The following is a 12,293-nucleotide window of genomic DNA, read 5'->3' as shown; positions in this document are numbered from 1 at the left end:
ATGGACTTGCCCCACACTGCAAGCCTTTTGAACAAGAGTACATGCCACACTACTGACGGTCACAGGCTTGACGGGACTTAACACGTGGGAGGCTGACACCCTAGTGATTTTTAGGCGACACAAACAGAGAAAGGTGGAGACCCGATTTGCGATCCTAGTCATACTCCTTGCTAAGCGCAGCATCACACTGCACTGGCGATCATCTGACGGTCCCCCAATAGAGGTATGGTGGGGGGTGGTTAAGAAATGGGGCGCAGCCGAGGAGGACGCCATTAGACGGGAGGAAACGTGCGGCATGCGGAGAAACTCCATATCCATGGAGTGGTCGATGCTCCTTCATAGCTTCACACATGGGCAAGACACCCCTACGGACACCCCAGGTGTCACCAAGACAGAGCTAGGCCTGGGGGAGCCCCGATCCCCACACACATTGCCTGCACGAGACCATCCCCCTACTATACCAAGCGACATACCCCATTCGTCCTGATGGGGGAACACCCTTGGGAGTTACTAGCCCCGTGACATTCAATGCCCCTGCCCCCCTTGCCCTCATTTTCCCGAGTTTCGTCTCCCCAGTTCAGTTTGGTTGTATAAACGGATGCGGTGTCCTCCCGAACACCAGACGGAGATAGCAAAGGTGCATTAGCAACACTTGAGAACTAGACATCTGAATTTGTCACTTACTATCCCCGGATAGGCACACATCGTAACGCACCATATACGTCAAGGCAGTTTAGGCCTCGATGGACTGGAATTAATTCGTCATGTCAATGTGGATAATGAATGTCATGCAAAGATTAAAGTTTTTTCATGATTGCTGTATACCTTGCAAGAAAACCAATAAAAAAACGGTTTATGAAAAAATATGCGGCAAGTGTAATAAATCTATAAGTATGTGGAAAGAAAATACCAGTGTCTATGTATAAAGTTAGCGGGAGCTGAGATATCAAGACAAGGTTTCAGTAAAGACATCAACATACATTCCTTAAGCATAATGATCTCAAGTCTAGGTAGAGAGGAGGTTCTCGTAAGCTCACAAATAAGTTGACGGACCGCTGACTTGACATCCTTCACCATGGACTTTGATCCCATGGTGTGCTTGAAGGCTTACATTTAAGGAACCACCTAAACAAAGTTGAGGGTTGGTGGCCCATTCCTGGTTTAACTTGAGTATGGCAGACATCCAAAATATCACTAAAGCTACTAAGATTGTCCTGAGTCAAGCAAACATTAACTTTCTAAGGTCATTGTTGCCTTTCTGATAGGATAGACAAGTACAAGCTTACTCTACAGACAAGTTGAGAGAACAAGAAACAAACATTTGAAAAACCAGTAGGTCACACCGTTTGGCTGCCAATGCAGAGCTGTTGTCTTGGCCAGTGCAATTTGCCAGTGTTGCTCAGCATGAAAAGAAAAAAGTAAAAGCAATGATGTGTGCGTGCAGATACAGCATGACTTGGCCACCTTTTTTCTATTTACTGTTCTACCATGGTGGACGCAAATCTCGTAATGGTTAATAAAACATAAATAATATTAATGTGTTTAAGAGCATGTTTAGGAAAAGGAGAGGTCACAAAGCAAACTACAGCTGCAGGCGTCTTCACAATTATTTTTAAAAAGTGTTTTTTAATAACACAAGCACCACAATAGGAGGGGCTGAGCAGCATTGGATGAGGTGCTGCAGGAATGTCAATCCAGGGGAGAGCAATGGGGAGTAATGACTGTGGGTGTAAGAGCAATGGTGGAACTTAAGGTGTCGAGGGAGTAGAATATAATTAAATCAAAGAAAGCCAGGCAGGCAGCAGTAGGGGAAGAAATGGACAAACAGTGGATTGGGGGAGGAGGAAAGCGCAACACAAAGGGCGCAGGGGATTAATTTGAGAGAGAAGCAGCACATGAAGGTGAGAGCTAGAAAACGCATGCATTCCCATTGAGTGCTGAAAGAAAAAGAAAACAATAGTTTCGTGAATGTGAGAAATGGAAGGCATCCGCTCAAAAGGAAGGTATATAAGCTATGCTCTAGGGGCGGGTTAAGCACAAGAAGAGGAAGGAACGCTATCAAATAAGAAGCAAGTAAATTAGATGGACAAGAAGGCCAACCAATGCTAATTAATAGCTTACCCTAAAGCCTACTGTTAGTATTGCGGTAAAAAAACAATGGTTCGGGTGTGGCCAAAAGGTCCAATAATAAAGTGATCCTAAGGAGAGCACTTGTGGTTAGAGAGTTGAAGATTAATTATTTTAAAGGAGCAAAAAAATTAATAATTTACATAGGGACATAAGTCAGTTAATGAGAAACATTTATTTCCACAACAATAGAATTCAGGTGCTCACACAATAAGTGAAATAGGCGTGACGTGCAGAGTGATGGTGACGTTTAAAATAACGGCATCGCATTGACAACAATAGTGTAAAACTCCTCAAGCAACTTTATAGAATAGGAAGAGTTTTGTTGTAAAGGGTCAACGGCGTTTCGATCTCAACTGTTCGAGATCATCATCAGGACATATAACGGGTGAGCAAGCTGAATTGATGCAATTATTCGTAGCGCAAGGAAGAGCAATTAAGGGATTCAGAAAACAGCTGAGGGTAGACGAGTTCACTCAGATTAATTCGCTGAAGGTACGAGCATGAGAATATCACGTGTGTGTAAACTTGAAAGGCAGGGTCAGCTGTATAAGTTGCGCTTAACGATTTGCTGCCAATATGTTTAGTTAAAGTCACTCCCAGTTCATATGAACTGGGAGTGACTTTAACTAAACATATTGGCATATTTAATTGGTAAAATTGTTTTTGAGATTGTTGATGTGAACTAATTTTGAATTATACTAATTGTTTTGTGTTGTTTAAAGATTATGATCTAAATAAACATACCTTTGACTTGACTTGAAAGGATGGATAAAGCACTTCTTTCTACTAAATCACTCCCATTGCATTTAGCGGAGTTATGACCTCATTGTCTTGTAAGTGCATTTATTTATTTATTGTACTAGGTCAATAGTGCTACCCAATATTTCAGTTGACCATATTTCACAATAAACATATTCAGGACGAATGAACAGGTAGGTATTAGGCATCAACAGATAGAAACATTTGTTTCCAGTAAGAGCAGGGCTGCTCCACATGTCTGTGCTATCTCATCAGGGGCTATATTATGACTCCAATGTGTTAACTTTGCGCTGACAAAAGAGGGGGTATTAACCAGGACTTTAAGTGGGCAGGATTCTGCCGGTGTTCAGCACCGACAGTTCTTAAAAGCAGCTGCTGAGACGGGTCCCAATTGGGCTCTGCATTTTTGCCCTCATCTTCAGTTTACCGACCTTGTCCGACCACCAGTGTCTCAATAACCTCCTCTCACTTGCTGCTCCGTGGCTATGGAAATGGCAAGGACAGCAAACTACAGAAATCCAAGAGGGCCACAGGAGCCTTTTTAGGTCTCGCTGAGTCAGCGCGCATGCGCTGCTCGGAGAGACTTTAGTAAGCGCTTTAAAAAATGCTACCGCCGGCTACAGCTTGCAGTGCATGTGCGCGGGCGCGCGCTTCAGCGAAGGCGCCATATGGTGTGATTACTGCTGCGCGCGCACCACTCGCACACATGCGCTGCAAGCTGTAGCAAGCGGTAGCATTTTTAGCTTGCTAATCGTGGCACCGGTGCTTTACTTTTAACATTAAAAGTAAAGCGCCGGTGCCGCGATTATAGCAAAAGTAAAGAAATAGAAACAAACATCTATTTCTTTACTTTTGCTATAATCGCGGCACCCGCGCTTTACTTTTAATGTTAAAAGTAAAGCACCGGTGCCGCGATTAGAAAGAAAACAAGCATTGGCATAGCCAATAGGTGTCGCTTTTGAGACCTTATAAGTCTTTAGCCATGCAACAGTTGCATAACTAAATACTTATAAGGTCCCAAAAGCGAGACCTATTGGCTATGCCAATGCTTGTTTACATCCTCTTCCTGCTGACACCTTTATGGCCACTGTGAGCATGCATTGCGCTGGCAGTCCCAGAGATACACAGGGCAAGCTAGAGGTAGCAGCTGCTATCCATTTCTACCCCTGATTGATGCCCCTGGGGTCGTGGTAATTGTTCACTTGAACAGGTTAATGGATATATGGCTTGTGTCTTGCTATTTAGTTGGTTTGGTTCTTTTAACCAATAGATAACGTTGTGTTGTATCAGCAAGAGTTATATGAAACCTCATCACAGCTAAACGTGCTTTCCAATCCTACCACCTGTATGGTTATCCAGTACCAGCCTATCCTCAAGAGAGAAACCAAAAATCCACATTGGAAGCCCCACATAACTACCTTAAGTCTCAAGAATTTGCTCTGCACCCTCCATTCCCCTTATTAACATCTAATAAGAACTGTTATAACATATGTACCTTCTGATTGTGCACCACCCTGAGTCACGCAGGGTTCCAAGCTGCCGCTTTAAGACTCAAGATGGCAAATTCCTATATGAAATGTAGCAAGTCTAGTCTCCTTTCCTCTGTCTCCCTGCTCAAGTCTGGGAAAATCAAAGTTTGGTCCTGCAAACATGGCCAGTTTTCGCCAAACTACAGCCTGGATCACTGTGTCTTTCTATGTCCAGACCCAAACATTGTAGGTATACTGCCCCGCTGGCGACATCTGAAGTCTAAACACTTTCCCTCTGAAACGTATCGTTCACTGGACAACACATTAGCTTTTAAAAAGTCACAATTCAATCCAAATCTTCACTTTCTCCAGTGGTGGGAAATCCCAACATATCTAGGGTTGCAAAAAGGGATTGGCTCTTTAGACAACCCATCTAATCTTCATACTTCTAAAAACTTCAGAGCAGAATGTCCTGCACATTCAGTTAACTTAATGATCTCCTGCCACTCCTCCACCTCAATGTTGCCCAGTTTCTGAGTTGATTGGTCCATCCCGTGTATTCAGCTCTATATTGTGTTATGTGGCCTACAGTTCTTTTATTGTGGACTTCAGAATGTGCTTTCACTGAGAGAGCTCCCCTGATTCCTGTCCGCGCTGTAACCAAAAAGTATCTACCCCAGAGCAGTTCCAGGGTATTTGGAAGGAGGGGCACACTTTTCTTCCAGCCTTTTCTAGGAGCTAGGTGATGTATCATGGTCTGTAAAAGAAGACAAACAATGCAAACTAAAAATGAAGAAGAAAAAATTAACAATGGATTGACACTGCATAATATTGAAAAAAGTGAACTGGCTTTATGCAGGTAAAGAATGCAATTGGTTGCACATATCTAAAATTGTAGTCATTTGTAGCCTAAAAAAGTGTAATTGTCATGCCATTGTTGGAGAGAACATGCTACAGTGGCCACAGCAGACAGGATGCATAATGTGTGGATGCATATCCCTCCAGCTTCCTTATACTTCCTGTGGACTCCAATCACTTCATGAAGGGACTAAAGATTGGGCAGCTGGGTTGCAAGGCAATGTGCCCTCTTCCCAAACAGATTTAATCCTAGTTGGATTACTTTGTAGAGAATCATCAGAGGGACCAACTAAGCTGAAACTTGAGTTAAAGGCTACTATAAGGGGTGGAGCCAGTTTGCATTGCAAGAAGACTGGCTGTGCTGGGACCAAAGTTTCAAAGTGCCTTAGCCAGTGTGTCCCTAAATACTGGACAATATGACCACACCAGCAAGATGGGGGGGTGGAATTTAGTTCCAACTTAGCATAGAGGCAACATTGACCCATTCACACCTGGAAAGATGGCACCTTTCCCAAGAAAAGCAGGGGAAAAGGCGATTGGGGTTGTTCAGTGGTCCTCAGAGGAAGTACACCCTTGGAAGACCCTTGGAAGACTGTGAAACAGTTTCAGGAGGGGATGGTATCTTGCTACAAGTTATCTTTGTGTGGTAGCAGCTTCTGAATAATAAATAAAAGCAAGACAAGTTTTAGTGCAACACTATTTTAGTTTAGGTTCATCGTTCTTAATAATGCCTTAGGTGTTGATATTAAAATCACAATTCAATATTTGATGTTTTGTTTCTACATTTTCATAATATTTTACTTTACTGAGCTACTATTGCAAAGATCCACATTTTTAGACGATTGAGTCAATATTTTGGTGATGCTGGTCAGGATCTGTGTCTTGCTTCTAACTGGTAAGCACAGTGGTACCAAGAACCTGCACAAAAGCTGAAGGTTTATTGCTCATGAATTTGTAGACTTCAGTATAGAAATGAAAGGAAAGCAGATGTTTGGATTTAGTGGAATAACCCAAAATGATGGGGCCACCTGCTGAATGTGTTGAGAGGACCCTTAGTCTCCCATATCTCACAGATGTTAATTGGCCTTGGGCTGAATGGGGGCTCTTAGAAGGGTTTGGGGACTCCCTGCTCCGCAGGGGCCTGCGTTAAACCTCTGTCTTAATCAATGGAAAACACACCCGACAGTCTTTAAATTTGGTAAATGTTGCCTGTTGAGGCAGTGGAGGTGGTAGGCGAACTTTAATGCTATGGAACATGTATAGATATCCTGAGGGAACTGCAATTGTTTAAACGTATCATAACACGTACGCCAAGGTATACCAATACATCCAATTTGTGTTGTAGTATGATATGATGTAACCTTCTAGACTTAATATTATGTACGTTGCCAAAGATGGATGTCACGTTTGACTTCTTTCTGTCTGTTCCAGGCTAAATGGGAGTTACGAAGCCCTGAAAGGTGGTAGCACAATAGAAGCAATGGAAGATTTCACTGGAGGAGTTTCTGAGACGTACGATTTGAAGGCAGTCCCGGCAAATTTCTATGACATTTTAAGAAAAGCTATTCAAAGGGGCTCTATGTTGGGTTGCTCCATTGATGTAAGTAAATAACTAAGTAAGTTGATAGATATCATGAAAGGGCAAAATCAAAATAGAAGAAGCATTTGCAATGCAATAGGTCTTGCATTTGCAAAAGTTAGAGCTATTGGTATTGTAAATGACAATGTCTTTTACCCATGTGTTTGGTTTTGGAGTGGAGTGGATATATGTGATGTGGAGTGGAATTATGTGGGATGGATTGGAATTGTGTGGGGTGGAATTGAGTGGTGTGTAGTGTATTTGTGTAGGGGAATTATGTGGTATGGTGAATAGATAGGCGTGGGAAATGCACAGAATAGAAAGGAAGATAGAGAGGGATAGGTAGTTTGTGCACGAAGTGGTGAACAGACTCCATACCAAGAAGTAGAAAGAGTGTGAGAGAAAGAAAGGGAGAGCAGGCCACAAACGCATAACGAGAGAGCGCCTGTGTACGCAGAAGACACCCCAAGAAGAGGAGGAGAGAGTGATTTTGAGGGATGGAAACCTTGAAAAGGCATAGGAAAGAAATTGTGCTCGAACACCTGAAGTTAACCACATGAGAGAGACAGGAAGAGTGTGTGAGAGAGCGAGAGAGAGGGGTGAGAGAGATTTAGAGAGAGATAGAGAGGGGGGATGGGCACCCAGAGCTGGGGGGAGGCTAGAGGTGGACCAGTACACAGTGTGGGGAGGTACAAGAAGGTAGCCTGTGTGAGCAGGCAGTATAGAGAGAAGAGAGGGAGTGTGAGGGAGGGATGAGAGGGGGCAGTGGGATTATACAATGAGCGGGGGTAGTGGCAGTGAGAGGGGCAGTGGTTGTGTAGTAGAGAGATGACAGGGTTGGTGGAAGTGAATGGGAAAGATGGGTTGTATTGGAATTCTTGTTGTGCAATTCTGTGTCTTGGAATTGTGTGGTATGGTGTGGCATTGTGTAGTTGAAATATGTGGCATGGTGTGCTGTGGCATTATGTGGATAGTAATTACATGGTATTGCGTGTACTGGATTTATGTAGAGTCAAATTGTGTGTTATGGAGTTTATTATGTGGAATGGTATTGCGGAGAGGCATCTTGTAGAGTTGAATTATGTGGTGTGCTTTTAAATTTTGTGGCATGATGTGGAAATCTGTGGTGTAGATTGTGGGTATTTGGTGTGTTGTGTATTTGTGTTGTGTTTTTGAAATATGTTGTTTGGTGTGGAATTATGTGGTGTGTATTGGAAATGTTTGGAGTTGAATTGTGTGGCCAGGTAATCCGTGGGGTTGAGTGAAAATATGCTTATTAGAAGTTTGTGTCATGGTGTGGAGAGCATTTATTTGGATTGTTGGAATGTGGCATAGAGTGCATTTATATGGGGTGCATTTATGAGTAGGTTGTAATTATGTGGAGTTTGATTATGCTGCAATGAGTGGTATTATGTGGAATGTAATTGTGTTGTATGGTGGAGAATTGTGTAGCATTGAATTGTTGGTATTGTGTGGAATTATGTGGGATGATTTGGAGTGGTATTATGTGGCATGGTGTGGAGTAGTATTATATGGTGTGGAATTATGTGGCATGTTGAGAAGCTGGATTTATTTTGTGCAGTGCCAATAGGTCTTGCTTTTGCGAGAGTTAGAGCTATTGGCGTTGTAAATGAAAATGTCTTTTACCCATGTATTATGGAGTAGAGTGGATGTAAGTGGTGGGGAGTGGAATTATGGTGGTTGGGTTGGAATTGTTTGTAGTGGAATTGTGTGGTGTAGAGTGGATGTGTGTAATGGAATTATGTGGCACGGTGTGCAGTGGAATTATGTGGATAGTATTTATGTAGTTTTGCGTGTACTGAAATCATGTGAACTGGGATTATGTGTTGGAAAGACTGGAAGGGCTGGGGCATTGTTAGTAGAATGGAAAACCCTGCTTGACGTGCAACTCACTGCCACTGTAAAAGGTGAAAACTATGGTGCCTTTTATACAAAGTGATAAAATCCATGTTTCTGTATTGGATATACTGGATGGGCTGGGACAGTGTCAGTGACATGCTTAAAGCGCAGGTCACTACCACTGTAAAATGCAAACAATATTGTGGCTTTTAAAACTAAATATGCTATATGTCTGTGCCTGCACAGAGACCACACATAAGGAGGGTTGCATAATTTGTAATCAGTAGTTGTACATAATATATTATTTAATGCAAACACGTTGGGCCTCATGTAGGTAGCCAAATACCGGTCGGTAACGGCCGAAATTCGGTAAATATCCCGTTACCGACCGGTATTTAGGCATTTGCGATGTAGGTGGCTGATTTCTGGATTCGGTATTTACCGAATCGGAATTTAAGAAATCGGTAAAATACCGATTCGGTAAATACCGAATCCAGAAATGCTATGTAAGGGGCACTCAAGTGAGTGCATCATTGGTGTCTGGATTCGTTATTTACCACCAACTACAAGTTGATGGTAAATGACGAATACCTTTCAAAAAGCATTTTTGTGCCATTTGAAAAGTGCCATGTGGCAGACATACATGCCCTTAGGGCATGTATGTGCGCCACATGTGCACACATGCACGTATCAGGGGTGCAACAGGGTGTCAATGTGACACCCTGCCACCCATGATAATGCCTCCCCTATTACCGATTCGGTATTTACCGAATCGGTAATGGTAACTGGCTTCCCATTCATTCCTGTGGGCCTCCAGGCCCATAGGAATGAATGGGAAGGGATGCATTATTACCGATTCGGTAAATACCGATTCTTAAATACCGATATTTACCAAATCGGTAATAATTACCGATTGTTTACCTACATTACATTTACCGATTCATAAATACCGAATCGGTAAAATTCGGTATTTAAGAATCGGTAAATGTAATTTACCTACATATGGCCCTATATCTCTTAACACAGCTGTTTGCTACCATTCATGAATCGCAAACTGTCACAAGGCCAAGTGACACTCATAACATGCATTGCTGAAGGCAAACGATCTGACTTTAATGGACTAACACTTTGAAATTGCATTTGTGCCCAACTTGATTTGTGTGTATTAACTCCATACCTCAGAAAATGAACTCAAGCACTCGTCAAAAATACATTCTTATCATTAGCAAGTGATGTTGTGAGCGAAGTTCTGAAAGTATTGCCATTTGTAATCAAGCCTTCCTGTTTGACACAAGCGCTCTTGCAAATGAATTCCAAAATATGCTTTTATCCTTAACAAACGACTTAAAATGACATTTATTTATGTCCTGCTTTTTAGGAACATATCTATTTCGTTTGTTTGCACACATTCAATATTATTGAAAGCAAGCACGCACGATTTCCCATTTAGAAATAAAGTGAATAGAACAGCGTTGGGCAAATCAGTTTGAAATGAAAATGTTTCTCTTCTGGGCAGAGCTGGGAGAATTCAAAGTGGAAAACATCCATTAAAGTGTTGGTGTCACTGTAACATATGGTCATTTTAGGCAATTCACAGTGTTTAGAGCCCATTTCCTGTGGAGACTTTTATAGTGCATGATAAGATCTCTGCAGACTGTGCAGCGAGCCAGCCTGGTTTCTATCTACATTGTCACTTTGATGTGCACATCACATGATTGAAGCTTTCAACCTTTGTGTCAAATACTGTTCTTGAAGTAAAAAAAGAGGAAAGAAATAACACCAGTGTTGGAAGGCGTTCCCCGGGGAGGCTACGGAATGCGTTCCCGACCACCCGGAGGCCCACCTTTCCCAGAGTTAGGCCGAGAAAGAGCGGGGAGGCCCTTCCTGGAAGGGTCTCGTACCTAGGATCGCACACGCTGCGCTTACTCTCTCTTCGGATAGAGGGACACCACACAGTAATTCGTTGTAAGACAATATGCTTTTATCGGTAGTTGTCAGGGATCTTTATGATCCGGCAGGCAGGTGTAGAATTAATGCCACAAGCGGCAGCGATCTCGTGATGAGGGAAAAGGGGTAGCGGGACAGTCTTTGAATCAGTGTCTCTGCGAGGTATCCGGCGCACAGCTCTCAATCCTCGAGCTGAGGGGATGTTGCTTCTCTCGGCAATCTCTGCCGTTTCTCTTAGACGAGCGGGCCGCGAGTCACTCAGCAGGCACCGGAGGTTTGTAGTTCGGGGAGCCGCGACGGCGTCAGCAGGGCTCAGATGGTTCAGAGTTCGGGGAGCCGCGACAGCGTCAGCAGGGCTCAGATGGTTCAGAGTTCGGGGAGCCACGACAGCGTCAGCAGGGCTCAGATGGTTCGGAGTTCGGGGAGCCGCGACAGCAGGGCTCAGATGGTTCAGAGTTCGGGGAGCCGCGACAGCGTCAGCAGGGCTCAGATGGTTCAGAGTTCGGGGAGCCGCGACAGCGTCAGCAGGGCTCAGATGGTTCAGAGTTCGGGGAGCCGCGACAGCGTCAGCAGGGCTCAGATGGTTCAGAGTTCGGGTAGCGTTCTTCGGTTCGGGGAGCGATCGAGCCGCGACCAGGTCAGCAGGCTCTCGTCAGTCCAGGTCTTCTCTGCTCTCGTCCCTTCAGCACCCCTTGTTATACTCCCCCTCCTCTTTGAAGTCCGGAGTCCTCGCGGAGAGGGGTCTGGTGCCTGGGGGGCGGTGTGTCGGGTTTTCCTGTCGCTCGGCCCTTTGATCTGTTCAGGTGGGTCCGGGAGGGACTCCAGAAACCCAGCGGCCGAGGCGCCTGCTCCCCGGGGGCCTGGTGGTCGGTCGAAACCTCCCTCGGGGAGAGACCAGAGGTGTGACAGGATCGGCGCCTCTCGGTCTGGTTTGGGGGGGGGTTTCGCTCTCCCTCGGCCGGGCATGCGTGTTGGGGATCTGGACGGCCCTCGGGATGTTGGCCCACGGGAGCCGGAAGGCAGTATCAACGAGGTTCGGCGTGGTTGCAGGGTAACTTGCTGGTCGGGAGGGCGCACGCCACGAGGCCGGTCTCACAACCAGGGATTGAATAGAGCTATACAATTACTGCACACGGGGTCATGCATTGTGATTTAGGAATACGTGCTTGCTTGATACACTAAATGGAAAGTTTTTCAACCAAAGTGCAGTCTTAAATATTTTGCCAAGGACGCCCTGCTGCCCCGAGTCTTGCTGAAAGGCAGGGCCGGACTGGCCGCAGCGGGCACTGGGCAATCCCCCAGTGCGCCGCACGGGTGGGGGCCGGTTTTGGGCCCTTGGGGTCCGTTTTTGTTACAGGGCCGTTTTTGCAGCATAGCTGCAAAATCGGCCCTGTAACAAAATCCGCCGAAAACCGGCCCTGGCAAAGAGCTCGGCGGCACCCCCACCCCCCTGCTGGGGGGGGGGGGTGGGGCGGCCGAGCACTTTGCCAGGGCCGGTTTTGGTTCCCAGTCCGGCCCTTTGGTGGCGGTTGTCAGTCACTAGAAAAGAAGCTGTTTACCTGGGGCATACAGGCACGCCTCTTTCTTAAATTCCTTCAGTCAGAGATTCAATCAGGTCTCCTTGTTATCATGCTCAGTAAACATGCAGTCTGCGATTTAAACTCCTTGATGCTGAGCATTCTAAGAGCGGC

The 12,293-nt window shown here is 45.0% G+C and overlaps 1 protein-coding gene across 1 annotated transcript in view; it reads left to right on the top strand.

Moving 5' to 3' along the window:
• The window catches only part of CAPN9 (calpain 9), a 361,781-nt gene that overhangs the window by 108,824 nt on the left and 240,664 nt on the right, over positions 1 to 12,293 (top strand). Inside the window, exon 5 of the mRNA XM_085612050.1 lies at positions 6,648 to 6,816. Within this exon, the coding sequence (XP_085468176.1) occupies positions 6,648 to 6,816 (169 nt within the window). The remainder of the gene's footprint in view (positions 1 to 6,647; positions 6,817 to 12,293) is intronic.

The sequence above is a fragment of the Triturus cristatus genome, chromosome 6, assembly GCF_964204655.1.
Source record: "Triturus cristatus chromosome 6, aTriCri1.1, whole genome shotgun sequence".
Classification (NCBI taxonomy): domain Eukaryota; kingdom Metazoa; phylum Chordata; class Amphibia; order Caudata; family Salamandridae; genus Triturus; species Triturus cristatus.
This window is presented reverse-complemented; position numbering and strand designations above follow the sequence as displayed.